This window comes from Dipodomys spectabilis, unplaced genomic scaffold, assembly GCF_019054845.1.
Source record: "Dipodomys spectabilis isolate Male_0828 unplaced genomic scaffold, ASM1905484v1 ptg000087l, whole genome shotgun sequence".
NCBI classification, from domain to species: domain Eukaryota; kingdom Metazoa; phylum Chordata; class Mammalia; order Rodentia; family Heteromyidae; genus Dipodomys; species Dipodomys spectabilis.
Genome location: NW_024870764.1, coordinates 787,597 through 808,635, shown reverse-complemented (window position 1 = coordinate 808,635; position 21,039 = coordinate 787,597). Strand labels below are relative to the sequence as shown.

The window sequence follows — 21,039 nt, the reverse complement described above, 5'->3', positions numbered from 1 at the left end:
CATCAGCTCTACTGGACATTATCAAAACGAACTAAGAAACTCAATGGCAGCGATGGTAGATAGGGAACAAGTGGGATAGAGGAACAGCTGATGCTGTGCCAAAGGAAAGAAATGTACATATCACCTGATGTGGAAGAAATAACTGTATTGTCAAAGCTCATAGAACTCATAAACTTTATAGATCATGATAGACAATTTGCCTCAAGAAAGTTAGAATGTGTTTGTGACTTTAACCATGACTACCCCACAATACTGTGAAATTAGTGAAATTATGTAATCACTTAATCACAATAAAGAATTTGCAAAACAATAAACAAAAAAAGTCAATCTGCCCTCTTCTCCCAAACACACACACACACACACACACACACACACACACACACACACACACACACACACACACACAAGCACACAAGACTCTAGGTCCAGATCATAGGTAGTCAATCTTTTACTATTAGATGAAAATATGCAGGGTTATTTTGGGAAGAATGAAAGATTTCTAAATACATTCAAATTGGTTATTTAGTACTATGTCCATTTTCTAGCAATTTTTTACAAAATATCTTGAAGAATATGGGTCTTCCAGAGAAGCAGATCATTATCTCAGGAAAAACAGTATCCCAATAGGAACGTACCTGCTAGGTGCTGGTGGCTCACACCTGTAATCCTAGCCACTCAGGAAGTTGAGATCTGAGGATCATGGTTCAGAGCCAGCCTGAGTAGGATTATCTGTGATAATCTTTATCTCCAATTAATCACAGAAAGAGCTAGCATAGCACTCTATCATTTTGAAGGGTAATTATTGCATCAATGGATATCAACTGAGAAGGTATTTACATCCATTCTCATCCAGGAATACTTAGAAACCAATTCTCCTTAATGTGATGTTAGTAGGGATATGTCTGTAGCCTGAGCTATTACTATTACTAATCAACAATGTAGTACCCCTCACTAACCTCACCTCCACTATTAGTAAACAAAGTAAGAATTTCCCTCTTTGTTTCCTATAGAGATATCAAGAACAAAGACAGGGGGCCTAGGTATTTTTCAACTGGTAAAGAGTCAACACCAGTATTCCCACTGGTCTGATTACTGTGGAGTATTGATAAAAGAGAAGATTTAAGTGAGGCTCAATATCTTGTAATATGACACCAAAAAAGTGCAGAGTACAATGGAAAAATCATTCATCAAAGTAACTGGAAATGAGAAAAGACCCTCAACCACAGGTACCAAGACAGCACAGATGTCAGCATAACCTAGCAAATATTTGACAGCATCCAAGATAAAAATGTTTCAATAAAATTATTGTTTGTAACTGGAAGCCAGGGGCTCATATCTATAATCCTAGTTATTCATGAGTCTGAGATATGAGATTCACATTTCAAAGCTAGCCTGGGCAGGAAAGTTAATCTCCAATTAACCATCCAAAAAGCCAGAAGTGAAGCTGTGACTCAAGTGGTAGAGCTCTAGCCTTGAGCACGAAAGCTCAGCAACAATACCCAGTCCCTGAGTTCAAGCCCAAGAACTGGCACACTTTTCGAAAAGAAGAGTAGGGGAGTAGTTAAAAAAGTATAATAAAAAGGTGAATTTAATTAAAGTACATTGTATAAACATATGGAAATATCACAGTGAAATCCCTTTGTGCAATTAATTTATCTCAGCAAAAAAGAAATCGTAAACACTTGGAGACAAAAAATAGAAAGACTCAGCAAAGAAATAGGGACTATAAAGAATAATTAAAAAAGAACCAGAGAACAACAGAAATCACTCAATCTGAAAAGATCATACAGTGAAAAACAAAGAGGCAGAAGGACCTGTAGGAAAATAAAGAGTATCTAACATTCAGGCAATTTACCTTTAAGGTAAAGGTGAAAAGAATATTGAATGGCTAAAAACTTGACAGTTAGGAAGCTTCCTCAACTCAAAATAAAGTAAGTCAAAAGAAATCCATGCTTAGGGACATAATCTGACTTCTGAAAATAAAAGAAAAATTCTGGGAAATAATTTAAAAATAAATGACTAGTTACCTATAGTGGAACAACTACTTGAATGCTATCAGATTTCTCACTAGAATAAATGGGAGGAAAAAGCACTATTTTTTAAGCTGAAAGAAAAGTACTATCATTTTATATCAAACAAAAATGTCCTTTAGGAAATAAGGAAAAATGACAACATTCTCAAACGTAGGAAAAACTAAGAGAATTTACCAGCCGTGTTACCCTAAAGAGTGACTAAAGGATGTTCTTCAAACAGAAAGGAAATGAACAAAAAATGGGGAGAGATGGGAAACTAAGCTGGTAGCTCACACTTGTAATCCTAGATACTCAGGAGGCTGAGATCTTAGGATCACAGTTCAAAGTCAGCCTGAGTAGAAAGTCAGTGAGGCTCTTATCTCCAATAAACTACTCAGAAAAAGCTGATTGTGACACTGTGACTCAAGTGGCTGAGCACTAGCCTTGAACACAAAATAGATCAGGGAAAGCTCCTAGGCCCTCCCTGAGTTCCAAGCCCCAGGATTGGCAAAAAAAAAAAGAGAGAGAGAGAGATTGAGGCAGTGAATTAAAAAAAAAAATGATCCAAGTCTTCAAAGCAAATGAAATTACCAAAGAAAAAAGGGCATCACATTATGAAGAAAAGAGTCAATTTGTCAAGTAGACAAAGTAATTCTAAATGTGTATGCATCTAAAATCAGATTCAAAATATGTTGAGGCAAATCCATTGGTATATATGTTACTCTACACATTTTCAGATTATGGGTATTTTAATTATATAGGCAGGACATAACTTCCTATGTTTTTTAGTCTAAAAGTAGAATAACTGATCTCACCTCAGTAGGTTTCTTTTGTTCTCTTTCAGTTTTTGATTTGATTTTGCTTTTATACAGTTTGCCAGGAAAAAACGAAGTAGAAGGACCTGCAAAAGACAATTAGAAAAAAGTGCCAAGACGTAATACTTACTAATGTAACTAAATGTCATCCAAAAAAATTATGAAGAACTAAGACCATGATCTTATACTACTAAAGAAATTAAGACAGTTTCATATGCAGTCTAATGGTATTTGTAAGTCATCTCCAAAAATATAGATGATTCAAACAATGCCAAGACTGAAAATAACATTATTTTTTATAATAACACCTCACAATATTTTGAAATAACGCAATTCATATTCCATCTTGAAAAAGTATCTGCAGAAACAGCTAGGTAAACTAAAATTCTGGAGCAAGTTATCTGTGTAACTTAAATATTTCCCTGAAGGCTGGTATTAAGGCTTTTTACAAATAATTGACCTATAATCAAACATTACTAACTATTAAAACATTACTACTAGTACCTTAGATACAATTAGAATCAGGGCCTGCAGTTTAGGTTCTCAATTTTGTTTTCCTTTCCAGAAAGGCTTTCACAGCATTACTACACATTTGGATTTTATTATTTGAGTTAATAGAGTAAAAACCAAAATGCTACATGTCATACTAAACCAATTCTTATTCCTAATTTACCTATTTATTACTAATTAAAGTTTAAAAAAAGGGGGACCCTGACGATTTCTTCCCAGAAACATTTTTAACTGTTGAAGGAAGTATGAAATGGATTATTTTCAAGGAAAAGACAAGATTCTTAAGGGGCAGAGATTCCCAGCTGTCAGCCAGTTCTACTCACAGTCATCTGAACTCTCATTGCTGCTAGAAGGCTTACTGCACTTCATCTTGGAGCATCCTAGGAAAGAGAACAAAACTGATTTTAACAACCAATACACACTTGTCCCTGAGGGCAGTTGACACTATTCCAGAGACCCTATAAATAGCAGCCAGCAAATTATAAAAAGTGAATGATTTCTGTTAAGAACATTCTCAAATGACCTAAGGTAAAAGAGAAAAAATACTAACATCCTATACTACCAAGTGTCTCAAAGATTAGGCAAAGGCACAAAGAGCTGATGTAATAAAGGATGAGTGGTATACTATGACTTGAGCCACAGATGTGTCCACTCTTCACCCAAACTAAGTGGTGACACAAGGGTGTGATCTGTAGCCTGAGAACCCAATAAGGGAGGAACAACAAAGGAAAAAGCAGTCACAAAGGCAGGGTTGTCAAAAGTCTAGGCTAAGCCAGATGCTAGTGGCTCACTCTGTAATTCCAGTGACTTAAGAAGCTGAGATCTGAGGAGTGCAGTTCAAAGCCAACCAAGGGCACGAAAGTCTGTGAGACTCTTATCTCCAATAAATCACTCAGAAAAAGCCAGATGTGGCACTGTTGACTCAAGTGGTAGAGTGCTAGCCTTGAGCACACAGAGGCTCAGGGACAGCACCCAGGCCCTGAGTTCAAGCCCCAAGACCAGTGGAAAATGGCTGGCTGAAGAAAGAGTAAGTGAAGCACATTTCATCTTTAAGAGTGTGAAGGCAAACCAGGTGCCAGTCCAGTGGCTAATGCCTGCAATTACTAGCTACTCAGGAGGCTGAGATCTGAGGATCATGGTTTGAAGCTAGCCAGGGCAGGAAAGTCTATGAGACCCTTTTATCTCCAATCAACAACCAATCCAGAAGTAGAGGTGTTGCTCAAGTAGCAGAACATGAGGTTTGAGTAAAACAGCCCAGAGATAGAGCCTAGGCTTTTAGTCTGAAATTCAAGTCCTAGGACTTGCGTGTGCTCGTGGGTGTGCACGTGCACACAAACACACACGCACACAGATCACTACCCCATTGTTTTTCTGAATATATTTTCTCTCACTTTCTCTTTCTTTCTCCATTCTCATCTTCCAAACAAGTAGTCTAATCTGAAATTATAACTCCATATAAACTACAAAGTTGTTCTTAAAAGTCCTTATATTCATTTAAGCCAGGCACCTGTGGCTCATGCCTGTAATCCTCGCAACTCAGGATGTTGAAATCTGAGCAATGCCGTTCAAAGCCAGCCTGGGAAGGAAAGTCTGGAGCTGGGACTTACGTAGTAAGAGCACTAGCCTTGAGTGAAAAGCTAAGGTATAGCAACTAAGCCCTGAGTTCAAACCTCAATACTGGCACAGAAACAGTCCTTATATTATGAAACATGAATGTTTTGAACTACAACTTTTTTTTCTTGCCTCAGGGTCTTGCTAGGTATCCCAGTCTGGCTTTGAACTCTGAATTCACTCAAAATACTAAATGCTCCAAATCCCCACCTGAAATATTGAAGCTATAAAAATACATCATTGTCATTCAAGTTAGACACTAACCAGAACTTGAAAAAAATAAGAAGAATGCAATCATTTGGATAGTGAAGGCTCTATATCATGATGATAGTCCAAAAAGTACAAACTTTGCAGTGTGGAAAATCCAAGAATCTAGGCAATAGTTCTCAACTGAAGGCAATTTTGGGTCCCAACCCCAGGGGACATTTGGGAATATTTGGGAGACATTTATTGGTTGGCATTTTGTAATTACAGTTGCCAGCATCTAGGTGAAGAGGCCAGATGGGATTACTGCTAAATATCCTACAAGGCACAAGATAGTGCCTTACAATGCACAGACTTATCTGGGCCAAAATGTCAAATGTGGAATTGAAAAAAATCTTGTTCTAAAGGAATGAAACAAACTAATAAGCATCAAAAAGAGTGTAGAAATGATTGACTTGCACCTTAATCACAGAATTAAGACACAAAGGGGGCAATGTCAGAAACCTAAAGACAATTCTAACAAAAGGAAAACAGGACCTTCAATAAGGCCTATGGAACTTAGCAAACTATCAGCTCAAGAAGTAGAACAGTATAAAAATGTAAACAGGTTCAAGGTCTAAGCTAAAACCAGGGAGGATAAACCTGGTATTTAGAAGAAACCCTTAAGTAAAGAAGCATCTACCCGAATGATCATTAACAAGGTCATACTAAGGCTACCAGCACAACTGTTTATTGCAGCATTATTTACCATAGCTAAGATATGGAACCAATCCAGATGCCCCTCAGTAGATGAATGGATCAAGAAAATGTGGTATATATACACAAGGGAATTCTATGCCTCCATAGAATTTGTTAGGAAATGGAAAGACTTGGAAAAATTATATTAAGTAAAGTAAGCCAGGCTCAAAGAAACATAGGTCCCATGGTTTTCCTTATTTGTAATAACTAGTATGTGTCTTGAGACAAGCAGAAATGGTCAGATAAGTTGATGTTAGGCAAAATGAACCCCAAGATAAGGACTCAAATGGTTTTTCTTTCTTGCTATTGTTTCTAACATATTTATAAGATGATTTCTTCACAATAAAATTTTTTTAAAAAAAAGACGATTTCTTAGTTGCTTTGTATGTCCCTCCTCCATTGTCTAACCCCTGTATTCACTGTATTTGATGTTGGAATAATGAGATGTACAAAACGTTATGTCAAAAAACGAACTTTACAACTTTGGCGCAAGAGGGGGGGCGGATGGAAGGGCAGAGATGGTAAGGGGAAACAAAGGAGGAGGCAACAATGCTTGATAAAAAAATGTACTTATTACCTTGCTCATGTAATTGTAACCTCTCTGTACAGTATTTTCACAATAAAAAAACTTATTAATATAAAAAAAGTCCACATATCAGGAAGAAAAAAAAGAAGCATCTAAAGGTCTTAATCCTTGGCTTTCGGGAAAATATCCTTTACATTCATTATGAGATACAAACATTAGAGTTAGGCCAATGGTCAGATGAGATTAGCACATTTCTTATATCCTTGTGGGTCAACTCCTGCCCATGTGAACAAAGAGCCTTTTAAACTACTATTTTAACTAATATACTAAGTGCTATGTGTCCTTTGAACTGACTGCCTCTGGTTTGAAGGTAATACTAACATTACAGTTAAGAGTGCCATGCCTGTGTTTTAATTCCAAATTTACCTCTTTATATAAAACAAGTCAACCTATCATTGCTTCAATGTCATAGGAAAAAACCTTTTCCCTTCAAGTCTGTTTACCTTGCATATTCATTTCAGTAGTCTAGAGATTAAGGGCAAAAATATCTATCCAGAAACACAACAAAACATCAGCAAAGAATACATTCTATATATTTTATTGCTTTTCCATACACCAACAAAACTTTGTGTTTATAAAAAACAAACTTTTTGGTACTCTCTAAATGAAAGCGATCTTCATCTCATCATGTTAATGTTTTAAAAAATAAGTATGTATGATGTGACTCATGAGTCTCCTGTGCCCACATTAGGGGTCAGGACGTCAATTACGTTTTTCTTTATTGGACTACTAGTACTGGGACTTGAACTCTGGGCCTGGGTGCTATTCCTGAGCTCTTCAGTTCAAGGCTAATACTCTACCCCTTTTAGCCACAACTATACTTTGGGTTTTCTGATGGTTAATTAGTTATAAGAGTCTCACAGACTTTCCTGCCCAGGATGGCTTTGAACCTAAATCCTCAGCTCTTGGCCTCCTGAGTAGCTAGGATTATAGGCATGAGATACCAGTGCCCCACAAGTCCCCTGCTTTGAGAGGCCCTTTACCATTTAAGCCACATCCCCTACCCAGTCATGGAGGTCAACTCTCTAAGTCCTCGAAAAGAATGAAAAGGATGGGCCCCAGAAGCTTGTGCTTCATGCTTGTAAATCCTACCTACGCAGGAGGTTGAAATCTGAGGTTGAAGTTTGAAGCCAGCCCAGGCAAGAAAGTCTGTTAGACTAATTTCCAATTAACCACCAAAAAGCCATTAAGTGGAGCTGTGGCTCAAGTGGTAGAGCATTAGCCTTGGAAAAAAAAGTTCAGGGATAGCACCCAGGACTTTAGTTCAAGTTCTAGACCAGGAAAAGAAAAAACAATAAGTAAGGAACCAAAACAAGTAAAAAAAGCATACATTTACCTAGAGTGGATTTGGATTCTACCACTGAAAGAAGTATTGTTATATCAACCAACAAATATTACTGCCAGCACCATGAAGCAGTCTTATCTTTTTTTCTTTTATGCCGGTCCTGGGGCCTGAACTCAGGGCCTGCCTGGGTGCTGTCCCTGCCCTTTTGAGCTCAAGGCTCATGCTCTACCACTCTGAGCTACAGCGCCAATTCTGGTTTTCTGGTGGTTAATTAGAGAAGAGTTTCATGGACTTTCCTGCCTGGGTTGGCTTCAAACTGCAATCCTCAGATCTCAGAGTACTAGGATTACAGGTCAAGGCTAAGGGCACCCAGTTTTACCCTTTTTAATATATATTTGGAAATTTCAACTCCTGAGCAGAAATCATCTGTTTTTTTGTTTGTTTTTCTTTAATTTATTGTGAAAATACTGTACAGAGGGGTTACAATTATATGGGCAAAGTAATGAGTACATTTCTTACCAAGCATTGTTGCCTCCTCCTTTGTTTCCCCTTCCCATTCCTTCCCATCTCCCCCATCCCCCCACTCCCCCAGCACCACCACCCCTGTGCCAAAGTTATAAAGTTCGTTTTTTGACATAACCTCTTGTACATCTCATTGTTGCAATGGGTCCACCCATATCCCTATTTAAACAATTTGTTTTTTCCCTTCCCCTCCACAAATTATGCCAACATCATATACAGTGAAAACAGGGGTTATACTGTGGGGGAGGGACATACAAAGCAACCAAGAAATATCATATAAATATTTTAGAAACAATAGAAAGGAAGAAAAAACATTTGAATCCTTATCTTGGGGTTCATTTCGCCTAACATCAACTTATCTGACCGTTTCTGCTTGTCTCAGACATATACTAGTTATTGCAAATAAGAGAAACCATGGGACCTGTGGAATTCTATGCTTCCATCATCTTTGTTAGAAGGCTAAATTCATGCTGTGTGATAGTGATTCATGCCTTTAATCCTACCTACTCAGAAAACTGAGATCAGGATTCAAAGATAGTAAGAGCAGGAAAGTCCACAAGACTGCAATTAAACAATTAATCTCTAATTAATAAGTGAAAAGCTGAGTTTGGAGGATTGTTTGAAGATATAGTCTCAGCCAAGGAGGTATGCTGGCTAAGCTTGAAGGCCTTAGTTCAAACCCAGGTAACAGAAACAAGGAGAAGAAAAAGATTTTTTTAAGGCCGAATAAAATAGAGGTCAGCAAATATTTTTTGTCAAGTTCCAGGTAAGGAAGATTTTTGGATTTGTGGACCATGTGGTCTCTGTTGAAACTAATCAAATCTGCCATTATAGCATGAAAGCAGCCATAGATAATACATAAACAAGTGAATGTTCCAATGAAATTTTATAATTATTATATTTAAGCTTTATATAATTTTCATGTGTCATGAACTACTCTTTCTTTTTTTATTTTTATTTTTTTTGTTGATCCTGGGGCTTGAACTCTGGGCCTGGTGCTGTCCCTGAGCTCTTCAGCTCAAGGCTAGTGCTCTACCACTTGAGCCACAGAGCCACTTCCAGTTTTCTATTGGTTTTTTGGAGATAAGAGTCTCATGGACTTTCTTGCCCATGCTGGCTTTGAACCACGATCCTCAGATCTCAGCATCCTCAGTACCTAGGATTACAGGCATGAGCCACCAGCCCCTGGCTCTTTCCTTCTTTTTCAACCATTAAAAATCTAAGACCATTCTTCATGGTTCATAGAACATACCAAAATAAACAGCAATTAGATTTGATTCACAGAAACAATTTGCCAAACTTGGGTCTACACTACAAGAAATATTTCTGATAGTGAAAGTATACTGAAAATTGGAATAATAACTGAATTACCATCCACTCACCTAATACTCTCCCAATCTCATTCCTACCTCTAACCTCTTAGCCTACTATTTGGATAATACAGTCCCGTCATTCAGAATGTTTTATCCTGGGTGGTCTATTTTGTAATGTTATTTTAATGGTTCTAACTTGTTCTACATTAAAATCTCAAAGACAAAGCTCCAGTTTCTGGTAGCTTTTGAAAAATATGTATTACATTCTGTTTTTAATGTATGTATGTACGTATGTATGTATGTATGTATGTACACAAAAAATTAAGTACCTAGGTATATAGGTTTGGAATCTTTATAGTTTACTTTTATTTATTTTTTGCCAATCCTGGGGCTTCTTTTGCTCAATGCTAGCACTCTACCACTTGAGCCACAGAACTACTTCTGGCTTTTTTCTGTCCACATGATACTGAGGAATTGAATCCAGGGCTACACACTCTAGCACTAAGCCACATTCCCAACTCGGCATCTTTTTCATTTAAAAAATTATCTTTAAAGGAGTTTCAATCCACCACATTGATTTAGGTTTGGCATGTTAGGAATCACTTTTATTATTAAACATATAATTCTTTCTCAAGATGCTCAAAAGTTTTTTGTTCTAGTACTGGGGTTTGAACTCAGGACCTTGTTTTGCTTTTACTGTTCAGTGCTCTAACACTTAAATCACATATCCATTTCTGGCTTTTTAATGATTAATTGGAACTAAGAGCCTCAAGGACTTTTTATTTTTGATACACCATCTTGCTATGTACTCCAGGTTGACCTCATCTTACATTATTTCTGTCTTTGTCTCCTGAATGTAGTCATTACAAATACACATTACCATGATCAATATCCACATTTTTATTTTTTCGGTCATGAGAACTGAACTCTGGGCCTGGGCACTGTTACTCAGCTCTTCAGCTCAAGGCTAGTGTTCTACCACTTGAGCCACAGTGCCACTTACAGCTTTTTCTGCTTATTTGGTGCTGAGGAATTGAACCCAGGGCCTCATGCATGCAAGGCAAGCACTCTACCACTGAGCAACCTTCCCAGCCCCACTTCCAGATTTTCAAAAGAACTTTCTGTAATGGTCCTGGGCTTGAACTTGGGTCTGAGCGCTGTCTGTGTGCATTTTTGCCCTGAGCTAACACTGTATCACTAGACCTACAGCTCTTATCTGGCTTTTTAGTGGTTAATTTGAAGATAAGAATGTCAACTTTCCAGCCAGGACTGGCTTCAAACCATTTGATCCTAAGATCTAGGCCTTCTGAGTAGCTTGGATTACAGGTATGAACAACTAGAGCCAGACTTTGCTCATTTTTTAAAGCTGGTCTTGAAATCAGGGCCTTTGGCATTTTCCCTGAGCTTTTTTGCTCAAGGTTAGTACTCCACCACTAGAGCTACAGGTCTTCTCCAGGCTTTTTAGTGATTACTTGAAGATAAGAGTCTCACTACTTTCCAGACTTGATGGTCTTCAAAATGTAATCTTCAGATATCAGCCTCTAGAGTAACTAGGATTATAGGCTTGAGCCTCTGGCACCAGGCCTCACTCACTCTTTAAAACCCTTATACCGTTACATTTAGTAACAGACTGAGATGTGTCCACTGCATCCTCCAGAACAGAAGTTTGCTTCTTATACTTTATTTCCAACTCCTGTATAAATTTACTATCTCAAAATCTCATATTAGAATTAAAAAAGTTATCTCAAAATACTTAAAAGAAACAGGCTGGAGGAGTCCACAGGAAGATGGCAGAGGAGAAGCTGGATGCTAAACAAGCTCTCACATAGAAAGCAGTTTTAGTGTTCCAGTGAACAGTCCTATGCTAGAGAATCACACCAAGTGTGCCATCACAGTACAGAGAGTTTGGCCAGAGAGGGAAAATCCAGGCAGCTTGGTTAAGGAGACAGATCTGAGCACCTGTGTCTGCAGTGGCGGCCACAGTGGCCACAGCTGCTACAGCGGCCACCATATCAACAGAGACTGGGACAAAGGCGCCAGACGCAGTGTGTGAGCAGATTCTACTCACTACCTGTAAGAACTGACAAGGAGCAGAAATCTTCATCCTGCTGATCACAGACCAGGGATGGCCCAGGAACCAAAAGGCTTGCATGAGCACACTCAAGACATCCTTACTCCTTCTCATGGAGCAGCAGTGGGAAGGTAGCCCTTCCCCCACCACCAGAGAAGATCTCCATCTTTGATACTGACAAAGGCCTGGCCAGAGCAGTTAGCTCCATCTCAGGCCTTGGAAGGAAACAAGAGGAGCCATTCCACAGGAACCTGACCTGACCTGCTGGCTCAGAACCACACATGGAAAAGTCATCCTTCCCAGGCAGAGAAAGCTCCACCCCAGAGAAGTGACTTTCTTCACTGGGTAAACCGAGCCAGAGGCTGACCCTCCCTATTGCAGAGTAGAAATCAGGAGAGATAAAAGACAAACAATTGAAACTCAGTAAACATAAATCCTAAGAATTGCTCCAGGCTGGGCTCTGAGTCTCAGGAGCTAGCCCTCAGGGAAAAGCTACTGATTGCTGATAAGCCTCAACCCTACCCAGAACCTAGCCTCATCACAGCAACTCCAAGCTAGAGGAAACAACCAAGTCCCTCTTTGTGATACTCAAAGCAGATCTATCTCCCTCCCACTTAACTAGCCTGGGAGGAGGATCACAAAGTCCTGGGAAGGCAAAGCTTCATCCTGCCTGCTCAAACAAACTGACTTAAAAAACCAATCAAGCCACAGGAAAACCAACCACCACAAGCAGACCAGAGATTCCACCAAGAGAAAGGTTACGGACACAGGGAAGATACAAGATCTTCCCCCTACCCCCCCCCCCCAAAAAAAAACCAAAAAAAAAAAATCAAAGAATTCTTTTTTCTACCTACTTTTTAAATTTTTTAATTGCTTTCTATTTTTTTTCTCTCATAATTTTTATTTTAGGTGTGTGGGTGGGTTTTTTTTTAATTCTCTTTTAACCTTTTCGTCTTTTTTTTTCTTTTAAGATTTAATTGCCGTTCTGCTCATCCCCACATATATACCTGTCGTCAATTATTAAATCTTTTTTTTTTTAATTTTATTTTATTTTATTTGAGAACATACTGTACAGAGGGGTTACAATTACATGGGCAGGATAATGCATACATTTCTTACCAAGCATTGCAGCCTCCTCCTTTGTTTACCCTTCACCTCCCTTCCCAGCCTCCCCCCTCCCTCCCACCCAATCATACCCCCCCACCCCGCCCCCACCGACATTGTAAAGCTGGTTTTGACATGACATTTTGTACTTCTCATTGTTGCAACAGGTCCACCTGAATCCTTAAACGACTTGTTTGTCCCCATCTCCTCCACATGTTATACTGACATCAAATATAGTGAAAGCGGGGGTTACACTGTGGGGGAGGGACATACAAAGCAACAAAGAAATAATCTTATAAATGCGTTAGAAACACATGCATGAAAGAAACAAAAACATTAAAATACATATTTGAGGTTTCGTTTTCCTAACATCACATTATCTGACTTTTTCCGCTTGACTCATACCTATACTAGATATTGCAAATAAGGGAAACCATGGGACCTATGTTTCTTTGGGCCTGGCTTACTTCACTTAATATAATTTTTTCCAAGCCTTTCCATTTCCTAACAAATGGGGAAATGTCATTCTTTCTGATGGAGGCATAGAATTCCATTGTGTATATATACTACATCTTCTTGATCCATTCATCTACTGAGGGGCATCTGGGTTGGTTCCATGTCTTAGCTATGGTAAATAATGCTGCAATAAACATAGTTGTGCTGGTAGCTTTAGTGTGGCCTTGTTTGTGATCATTTGGGTAAATGCCCAAAAGTGGGATTGCTGGGTCATTGGGGAGCTCTATGTGGAGTCTTTTGAGGAACCTCCATACTGCTTTCCAAAGTGGTTGAACAAGTTTACATTCCCACCAACAATGAAGTAAGGTTCCTTTCTGTCCACATCCCCTCCAGCATCTGTTGTTGTTAGAGTTCTTGATTTTTGCTGTTCTAACTGGAGTGAGGTGATATCTCAATGTTGTTTTGATTTGCATTTCTTTTATGGCTAGGGATGTTGAACATTTCTTCATGTGTCTATTGGCCATCCTTCTTTCTTCTTCAGAGAAGCTTCTCTTTAAGTCTTTCGCCCACTTACTTATTGGGCAGTTGTTTCTTTGAGGATTTGTTGTTGGGTGGTTTAATTTTTTGAGTTCCAAGTATATTTTAGATATGAGACCCTTGTCCGTTGTATGACTAGTAAAGATCTTCTCCCAGTCCGTGGGCTTTCTATTGATCTTGCTAGCTATGTCATTTGCCCTGCAGAAGCTCTGCAACCTTATACAATCCCATTTGTCCAGCCTTTCTTTGATTTGTTGTGTTTCCGGGTCTCTATTCAGAAAATTTCGGCCTGAGCCAAGGAGACCCAGGGTTTCTCCTATTCCATCCTGTAATGTTTTCAGAGTGTCTGCTTTGACTCTGAGGTCTTTGATCCATTTGGAGTTGATTCTGGTGCAGGGTGATATATAAGGATCTAGCTTTAGTTTTCTACATGTAGTTAACCAGTTTTGCCAGCACCATTTACTGAAGAGGCTGTCTGTCTTCCATTTTATTGTTTTAGCTCCCTTATCGAAGATTAGATGGCTATAGGTCTGTAGGTTCATTTCTGGGTTTTCAATTCTATTCCATTGGTCCTGAGGTCTGTTCTTATGCCAATACCAAGCTGTTTTGATTACTATGGCTTTATAGTAGAGTTTGAAATTTGGTATTGATATTCCTCCAGCAGTGTTCTTTCTGTTGAGGAGCGTTTTTGCTATTCGGGGTCTTTTATTGTTCCATATGAATTTTTGGATTGCCTCTTCTATTTCCTTGAAGAATGAGGGTGGAATTTTGATAGGTATTGCGTTGAATTTGTAGATAGCCTTGGGAAGTATTGCCATTTTCACGATGTTAATCTTTCCAATCCAGGAGCATGGGAGGTTTTGCCATTTTTTAAGTTCTGTGTTGATTTCCTTTTTCAAGATTTTAAAGTTTTCATCATAGAGGTCCTTCACTTCTTTAGTTAAGTTAATTCCTAGGTATTTTATTTTTTGTGGGGCTATTACAAATGGAGTTGCTTTCCTAATTTCAGCCACAGTTTTCTCATTGTTGGCATACAGAAAAGCCATTGATTTTTGGGGGTTAATTTTATAACCTGTTACTTTGCCAAAGTTTTGAATCAGCTTGAGTAATTTGGGAGTGGAGTCTATGGGATTCTTTAAATACAAGATCATGTCATCTGCAAAGAGGGAGAGTTTTATTTCTTCTTTCCCTATTTGGATCCCCTTTATGTCTGCATCTTGTCTTATTGCTGTAGCTAGGCATTCTAATACTAGATTGAAGAGAAGTGGAGAGAGTGGGCATCCTTGTCTTGTTCCTGAGTTAAGAGGAAATGGCTTTAGTTTTTCACCATTGAGTATAATGCTGGCTGTAGATTTGTCATATACAGACTTTATTGTATTGAGGAATGTTCCATGGATTCCTAATTTTTCCAAAACCTTCATCATAAAGGGGTGTTGGATCTTGTCGAATGCTTTTTCTGCGTCTATTGAGATAACCATGTGGTTCTTATTCTTGCTCCTGTTGGTGTGATGAATAATATTAATTGATTTGCGTATATTGAACCAGCTTTGCATCCCTGAAATGAATCCTGTTTGATCGTGGTGTATGATTTTTTGGATGAATTGTTGAAATCGGTTGGCCAAAATTTTGTTGAGAAGTTTTGCATCAATGTTCATCAAAGAAATGGGTCTATAGTTCTCTTTCTTTGATGAGTCCTTGCCTGGTTTTGGGATGAGGGTTATGATGGCTTCATAGAATGTGTTCGGTAGTGAGCTTTCTCTTTCAATTTCATTGAAGAGTTGGAGGCGAATTGGTGTGAGCTCTGCTTTGAAGGCCTTGTAAAATTCCGCTGTGAAACCATCAGGTCCTGGACTTTTCTTAGCTGGGAGGTCTCTTATTGCTGTTTCTATTTCAATGCTTGATATGGGCCTGTTAAGATAGTTTGCCTCATCTTGGTTTAGTTTTGGCATGTCAATATTTGCTAGGAAGAGGTCCATTTCTGTCAAGTTCTCAAACTTATTAGCATAAAGTTTTGAGAAGTATTCCCTTATAATGTTCTGAATCTTGCTTGTTTCCGTGGTGATGTTTCCATTCTCATCTCTGAGTTTAGTCAATTATTAAATCTTATCCCTCATTGTGTACATACTTAATTCAGAAATTTATTACACAATTCACAACCTCTTAGGTTTAACTTTTTTTAATAGTAGTATTATTTCTTTATACCTATATAATTTTAAGTATTCCATTTTTAAATTTTTTTATTTTTTATTTTTTCATTTTTCCTTTTTCTCTCCTCTCATCCTATCCCTTTCTTCTCTCAATGTCATTTCTTTATACATACATAAGTTTTAAGTGTTTCATTTTTTTATTTAAATTTTTGTTTTTACATTTTTTTTCTTGTTTCTCTCTCTCCCTTCATTCTGTCCTATCCATTTCCTCTCTGAGATTAGGACTTGGTTAAATTCATATTTTCTTTTACATCTTCACATCCCTCTAATCCTATTTTTCCTCACAATTCTCCCTTAACCTATCAATTTCTGGTCTACAGAATCCCTCTTGGATGTTCTTAGCCAATTAATTCATAGTTGTTTGATTTTAAATAGTTTGTATCTGTTGAACTAGATTGTACTACCTATCAATTTCTGGTCTGCTGAATCTTTCTTGGATGATCCTAACCCATTAATTCATAGTTATTTGATGTTGAACAGATTGTATCTGTTGAACTAGCTTGTACCTGCAGCCATTTTGACTGTGCAACTACAGGAAGCTGGTTGATGCTTACCTTAAAAGAGCGTTCTAGCACAAAATTGGTGTTACATTCATACCAAATGGGCAGAACTAGCCAGAAAAACACAAGAAAAATGGCAAGTCCAGGTACCTGAACTCCCATTCATGATAATCAGGTGAAAGAACAGTTAATGAATAATCCAGAGGAGAGTTCCCAAAAAGCTCTACAAATACTACGGGTCAATATGGTGAATGAAAAGACTGAAAGCCTGCAAAGGACGCAGTGTGAGAGTCATAGGGAGTGATATGAGGCTAACCAAAGATTAATATAGGAACTTCGAGAGCATGGTGAGGCTAACCAAAAATTAATGCAAAAATCTCGAGAGTGTGAGGAAGCTAATCAAAGATACAGGAATTGTGACAGCAGGCTGAGAACTGTCAAAGACAAATACATGAGCACTGCGTGAGCATGAGGAAACTAATCAGAGTAATATAGGAATTGCAAAAGCAGGATGAGAACAGACAAAGATCAGTAGAGGCATTCATGGAATCCATAAACAGAAGCTGAAGGAATCCAGGGAGACCACAAAGGGAATGCTGAATGGAGCCCATCAGAAGGAATGGGAGTCCAAGGAAACCATAAACAATCAACTAAGTGATTTGAGAACAAACACTGAACACAAAATTAAGGAAGTAAAGAAGTCCATACAAGACTTAAAGTTCCAATAAAGAATTTGAAGCCATCAAATCTGACCAATTAGAAGGAAAGGAAATAAAAAACAAAGTAGAAAGGCTTAACAGTAGGTTAGACCATGCAGAAGATCAAATCTCTGGGAGTGAAGACAGCCTAGATATTGTAGAGAAAGAACACAAAACTATCCAAGACAAATCCAGGAAATATGATAGACTTATTCAACATTTAGAAGTCACCATCAGAAGGGCCTAATCTGAAGATAATGGGTGTAGAGGAGCACCTAGAGACAAAATTAATGGTCTAGAAAATTCACTGAACAGGATCCTAGCAGAGAACTTCCCAAACATGCAAAAAGATAGGCCTATTCAGATACAAGAAACTTTTAGAACCCAAATAGACCAGACCGGAACAGGACATCCCACTGTCACATTATTATCCACACAGGATCAATTCAGACCAAGGAACGGATCCTTAAAGTTGTCAAGGAGAAAAGATCAATCACCTATAAAAGGAAACCAATTAGAATAAACTCAAATTTCTCAGCAGAGACAAAGCAAGAAGAGCCTGGAGTGATATATGCCACACATTAAAAACAGCTATCAACCAAGAATACTGTACTCAGCTAAACTCTCCTTCATAATGGAAGGTCAAATAAAAACCTTCCATAGTAAAGATAAACAAACAAAATATCTCCACCAAACCAACCCTACATAGAAAACCAACAAGACCACAATAAAGGCCAAGAAACTGCACTTAAACTGAGAATCCAAGATACATAGGAACAACCCAGTTGTCACAGACCCCAAGAAAGGTGATAACATGGCAGGAACTACCAAACACCTCTGAGTCCTAACTCTCAACATTAATAGACGTAACTCTCCAATTAAGCAACACAAACTCTCTAGTTGGATTAAAAAGCAAAATCCTTCTATCTGCTGCCTTCAAGAGTCACACTTTGCCCATAAAAACAAACATATTCTGAAAGTGAAAGGTTAGAATAAAATCTACCAAGCAAACAGCCCCCATAAACAGGCAAAAGTTGCAATCCTAATATCAGATAAAATAGACTTCAAATTAAAATTAGTGAGAAGAGATAAAGAACATCGCTACACACTAATTAAGGGATCTCTCCTTCAGGAGGGTATTATAATTCTAAATATCTATTCACTAAACAATGGAGCACCCAAATTTATCCAAGAAACAATATTTTCCCTCAAATATCATCTAGATCCAAAGACATTAATTATTAGGGACTTTAACAAACCAGTATCCCCACTAGATAGATTAATTCAGCAAAAACTCAAAAGAGAAACCGCAGATCTAAACAACTGTATAAATCAACTAGATTTAACAGACATTTAGTGATTATTTCACCCAGCAGCATCAGAATACATCTTTTTCTCAGCAGCACATGCAACACTTTCCAAAATAGACCACATTTAAGGTCACAAACCAAACTTGTCCAAATTCAGAAACATTGAAGTTATGCCATACATTCTCTCAGACCACAAGGGAATAAAATTAGCACTCAACACCAAAAGCCACCAAAGAAAGTCCTATAACATGTGGAGGTTGAACAACACACTGTTGAATCACCAGTGGGTCATGGAAGAGATTAGAAAGGCAATTCAAATGTTCATGATAGTAAACAAAAATGAACACACAAATTACCAGCTCCTCGGGGACACAGCAAAGGCAGTGCTCAGAGGCAAGTTTATAGCTCTGAGTTTCTACATCAACAAATTGGAGAGATCTGAAACCAACAATTTAATGAGACATCTCAACATCCCATAAAACAAGCAGCAAGCTAAATCCCAATCCAGTAGATGGAAACAAATAATTAAAATTAAATCAGAAGCTGAACACTGGTGGCTCACACCTGTAATACTAGATACTCAGGAGGCTGAGTTCTGAGAATCCAGGTTCAAAGCCGAGCCAGGCAGGAAAGCCGGTGAAATTCTTTTTGTTGTTGTTGTTGGTTGTGGGGTTTGAACTATGGGCCTGAGTGCTGTCCCTCAGCTCTTCAGCTCAAGGCGAACACTCTACCACTCAAGCCACAGCACCACTTTCGACTTTTTCGCTTATGTGGTGCTGAGGAATCGAGCCCAGGGCCTCATGCATGCAAGGCAAGCACTCTACCACGGAGGCACCTTCCCAGCCCCCCGTAAAATTCTTATCTCCAATAAACCACCAGAAAACCAGAAGGGGTGCTGTAGTACAAGTGGTAGAGCGGTCGCCTTGACCTGAAGAGCTGAGGGACAGCACTCAGGCCGAATTCAAACCCCGTGACCATCCAAAAAAATAAATAAATTAGAATTAAATGAATTAGAATCCAAAAAAAAAAGAATCAACAAAACAAAGAGATGGTTCTTTGAAAATATTAATAAAATCAAAATACCCTTAGGAAATCTTATCAGAAAAAGAAGAAAACACACCGAAATAAACTCAGAGATGAGAATGGACATCACCACAGAAACAACCAAGAATCAGAACATTATAAGGGAATACTTCTCAAACCTTTATGCTAATAAGTTTGAGAACTTGGCAGAAATGGACGATTTCCTAGCAAATATTGACATTCCAAACCTAAACCAAGATGAGTTAAACCAACTTAACAGACTCATATCAAGCACTGAAATAGAAACAGCAATAAGAGACCTCCCATTTAAGAAAAGCCAAGGACCAAATGGATTTACAGCTGACTTCTACAAGGCCTTCAAAGCAAAACTCACAGCAATACTCCTTCAAATCTTCACTGAAATTGAAAGAAAAAATGCACTACCAAAGTTTTTCTATGAAGCTATCGTAACCCTCATCTCAAAACCAGGCAGGGACTCATCAAAGAAAGAGAACTATAGACCCATATCTTTGATGAACATTGATGGAAAATTTCTCAACAAAATTTTGGTCAATTGACTTCAACAACTCATCCAAAAAATCATACACCATGGTCAAACAGAATTCATTTCAGGGATGCAAAGCTGGTACAATATAGCAAATCAATATAATTCATCATATCAACAAGAGCAAGGATAAGAACCACATGGTTATCTCAATAGATGCAGAAAAACATTTGACATAATCCAACACCCCTTTTGATGAAGGCTCTGGATAAATTAGGAATCCATGGAACATTCCTTAATACAATAAAGGCTGAATATGACAAACCTACAGCCAGCATTATACTTAATGGTGAAAAACTAAAGTCATTTCCTCTAAACTCAGGAATGAGACAAGAATGTCCACTCTCTCCACTTCTCTTCAATTTAGTATTAGAATGTCTAGTTACAGCAATAAGCCAATATGCAAACATAAAGGGGGTCCAAATAGAAAAGGATGAAGTAAAACTCTCCCTCTTTGCAGATGGCACAATCTTGTATTTAAAGAATCCCACAGACTCCACTCCCAAATTACTCAAGGTGATTTGAAACTTTGGCAAAGTAGCAGGGTATAAAAGTAACCCTCAAAAATCAATGGATTTTCTATATGTCAACAATGAGAAGAGCACGGATGAAATCAGGAAAGCAACTCAACAATGAGAAGAGCATGGATGAAATCAGGAAAGCAACTCCTTTTGTAATAGCTCCACAAAAAATAAAATACATAACAATTAACTTAACTAAAGAGGTAAAGGACCTCTATGACTGAAATTTTAAAAACCTGAAAAAGGAAACCAAAGCAGAACTTAGAAACTGAGAAAACTTCCCATACTCCTGGATTGGAAGGATCAACATCGTGAAAATGGCAATACTTCCCAAGGCTATCTACAAATTCAATGTAATACCTATCAATATTCCAACCTATTATTCAAGGAAATAGAAGAGGCAATCCAAAAATTCATATGGAACAATAAAAGACCTGAATAGCAAAAACAA

At 38.1% G+C, this 21,039-nt stretch overlaps 1 protein-coding gene across 1 annotated transcript in view; it reads right to left on the bottom strand.

Moving 5' to 3' along the window:
* LOC122111735 (protein Jade-3-like) overlaps positions 1-3,706 on the bottom strand; it is a 63,514-nt gene extending 59,808 nt beyond the window's left edge. The window contains exons 1-2 of the mRNA XM_042684470.1: positions 3,661-3,706; positions 2,828-2,913 (exon numbers count right to left, since the gene is read on the bottom strand). Coding sequence (XP_042540404.1) covers positions 2,828-2,913; positions 3,661-3,706 — 132 coding nt within the window. The remainder of the gene's footprint in view (positions 1-2,827; positions 2,914-3,660) is intronic.
* Between the last annotated feature and the right edge of the window lie 17,333 nt (positions 3,707-21,039).